Here is a 3,149-nt window from a genome sequence, read left to right on the forward strand (position 1 = left end):
TAGGTGTACCTTTACGTGGCATTGAGTCAATGATTAAATTATCAGTAGTAGTATTAAAATTTTAAAATTGAAAAAGATAATAAGATAATAAGATAATAAAAGCATGAGAGAAATAGCAAAGGAAGGTTAATGGTAGAATATATTCTTCCTTATAAAAGCATTCCTCTCTACAATCCCTCGCTCTTCTGTCTCTACTCTCTACCTTTGAATCAATTTTAGGGGTATTCACACAGAAAACAAACAGAAACACAAAAGGGGAAAAAAAAATAAAAAAGAAACCTAAAAACAAATCAAAACCACACCCCCCTTAGCTTCTCTCTTCCTTCCTTCCACCTTCTCGTAATACGCCCTCCAATGGAGGAACACGCTTAGACACACACACACAACAAAAGAAAATCGTGTCTTCTTTCCTTCGTTTCAATAGAAAAAACGGTACCAAACATTGAAAGCTCCAATAAAGTAGAATAAAATCCTAATTAGCCATCCATGGCGGGCGTGGTTTCGAAGCAGCCCATGAGCACCACCACAACACCCAACAAAAAAGACTCAACGTCGTCGTCATCATCGAACCTCCTGCTAGGTCGGTTTGAGATCGGAAAACTGCTAGGTCACGGAACATTCGCGAAGGTGTACTGCGCAAAGAACGTGAAAACCGGAGAATGGGTGGCAATAAAGGTGATAGACAAAGAGAAGATTCTAAAAGGAGGGCTGGTGGCGCACATCAAGCGCGAGATCTCAATCCTCCGGCGCGTCCGCCACCCTAACATCGTTCAGCTCTTCGAGGTAATGGCAACCAAAACCAAAATCTACTTCGTCATGGAATACGTCCGCGGCGGCGAGCTCTTCAACAAGGTTGCAAAAGGAAGACTCAAAGAAGAAGTCGCCAGAAAGTACTTCCAGCAATTAATCTCCGCCGTCGGATTCTGTCACGAGAGAGGCGTCTACCACCGCGACCTCAAACCCGAGAATCTCCTCCTCGACGAGAACGGTAACCTTAAGGTCTCCGATTTCGGCCTCAGCGCAGTCTCCGATCAAATTCGCCAGGACGGTTTGTTCCACACGTTCTGCGGGACTCCGGCCTACGTGGCACCGGAGGTTCTCGGTCGAAAGGGCTACGACGGCGCAAAAGTTGATCTGTGGTCTTGCGGTGTCGTTTTGTTCGTTTTGATGGCAGGGTACTTGCCGTTTCACGATCAGAACGTGATGCAGATGTATAAGAAGATCTACAAAGGTGAATTCCGGTGCCCTAGGTGGTTCTCCCCTGATCTCGCCAATCTCCTCACCAGGCTCCTCGACACTAAGCCCGAGACGCGGATCGCCATTCCCGAAATCATGCAGAACAAGTGGTTCAAGAAAGGCTTCAAGCAAATCAAGTTCTATGTCGAAGACGATAGGCTCTGTAGTTTCGATGATACTGAAAACATGATCATGGAGGATCATAATGTTAATAGCATTAATAGCAGTAATCATCCTTCTAATATCAGTAACTGCGGAGACGATGACAACGCTTCTGTTTCGGATTACGCTGAATCTGATTCTGAGGTTGAGATTAAGAGAAGACATAGCGTTAGCAATCCTCCTTTGCCTCGGCCTGCGAGTTTGAATGCGTTCGACATAATTTCGTTTTCCAAAGGATTCGATCTGTCTGGATTGTTCGAGGAGAAAGGGGACGAGGCCAGGTTTGTGACGTCGGCGCCGGTTGGGAAGATTATATCGAAATTGGAGGAGATTGCACACTTGGTTAGATTCTCGGTGAGGAAGAAGGATTGCAGGGTGAGCTTGGAAGGAACAAGGGAAGGTTTGACGGGTCCATTGACGATTGCTGTTGAGATATTCGAGCTGACACCGAAGCTTGTAGTAGTTGAGGTGAAGAAAAAAGGAGGAGACAGAGCAGAGTATGAGAGGTTCTGCAACAATGAATTGAGGCCTGGATTGATGAACTTGATGAAAGAGGAGGAATCCTGTTCATCCAGTTTTAGTAGCTCTGCTTCTCCTGCCAATGGAATTAGCAGCGATTCTACTCCTCATTATCATCATCACCATCCCCCATTGCTGCGTGTGCTTTCAGAACCTGCCAATAAGATATCTTCTGCTTTGGATGATCCTGTCGAGTATCGACCTCCAGCTTCAGAGGCTTAATTTAATTCGTTACAGAGTCTTTGTGTATGTATGGTAATTCATAAATTAAATTCTTTTTGCACCCTCTATTACCAGGAGTAGGTTTGCATCTTTTAGTGATGCTATCATCAAATTTATGTCTTCTAATTCGAAAGTATAGTTAAATGGAGTATATATTTCTACATCTCTCTTCTTGCATGCCACAAACACTGTTTTACCTTTTTGCTTCTTTTTTATTTATTTTGTTTTATTTTGCTCCAATTCAATAAGGTTGTGCTGCGTTATTAAAAAATACATGCTATGCTCTGCTACACATCTTTGATAATCTCTTTGGTCTCTGCCGGAGATCTGCAGAATATTGTGTGCAAGTGTAACTGAGTTGTTTGGTTATACCGGGTGTATTTGTGAAATGATTTATAAATTCGCAAATTTAACTTTAATAATACTTTTTCTCACAAAGGTAAAACCAAAAGGTAAGTCTTTTAAAAAATGGATAAAAAAGCCCCAAATAATATCACCCTTATTTTTAACCTATTTTGTAAAAATATAATAAATAAAAAATATAAAAGTTGTATATCCAGCTCTACTGAACCAAGCAAAAAAATTGCATATTTTTAGGTTTCTTTTAATTTGTTGATGAGGACACTCAGAAAATAATATTTGATTTGGTCTTTAAATTTTTATGAGTTTTAATTTAGTTCTTAAAATTTTAATTGTCTCTATTTAATTTTTAAATTTTACGAATGTGACTCATGTTAATTCTTAGAATTTTTGATGCTACGTTCGACTCTTTAAGATGATATTATTTTTATTTTGACATTTAAATAGCTCAAAACCACATTGTAAGTAGTATTTATTCGTAAAATTTTGGGACTAAATACAGACAATTGAAATTTTAGGGACTAAGCCCTAATTTGGGTAAACAGCTTAATTAAACTCTTTTTGAAAAAATAGTTAAAACAATAAATGACTATATTAAAAGTAGTTTATAAGTTAGTTTGTGTTTAGATTTTTAGTTCTAAAAGTACTTA

General features: G+C 39.6%; 1 protein-coding gene across 1 annotated transcript; it reads left to right on the forward strand.

The window, feature by feature from the left end:
* The first annotated feature begins 173 nt into the window (after window positions 1-173).
* On the forward strand, window positions 174-2,302 carry LOC130955138 (CBL-interacting serine/threonine-protein kinase 12). Its single transcript, XM_057881937.1, has one exon. It carries the CDS (start codon window positions 487-489, stop codon window positions 2,137-2,139), a length of 1,653 nt encoding a protein of 550 aa, XP_057737920.1. The 5' UTR covers window positions 174-486; the 3' UTR covers window positions 2,140-2,302.
* The last annotated feature ends 847 nt before the right edge of the window (window positions 2,303-3,149 follow it).

This window comes from Arachis stenosperma, chromosome 10, assembly GCF_014773155.1.
Source record: "Arachis stenosperma cultivar V10309 chromosome 10, arast.V10309.gnm1.PFL2, whole genome shotgun sequence".
Taxonomy (NCBI): Eukaryota; Viridiplantae; Streptophyta; class Magnoliopsida; order Fabales; family Fabaceae; genus Arachis; species Arachis stenosperma.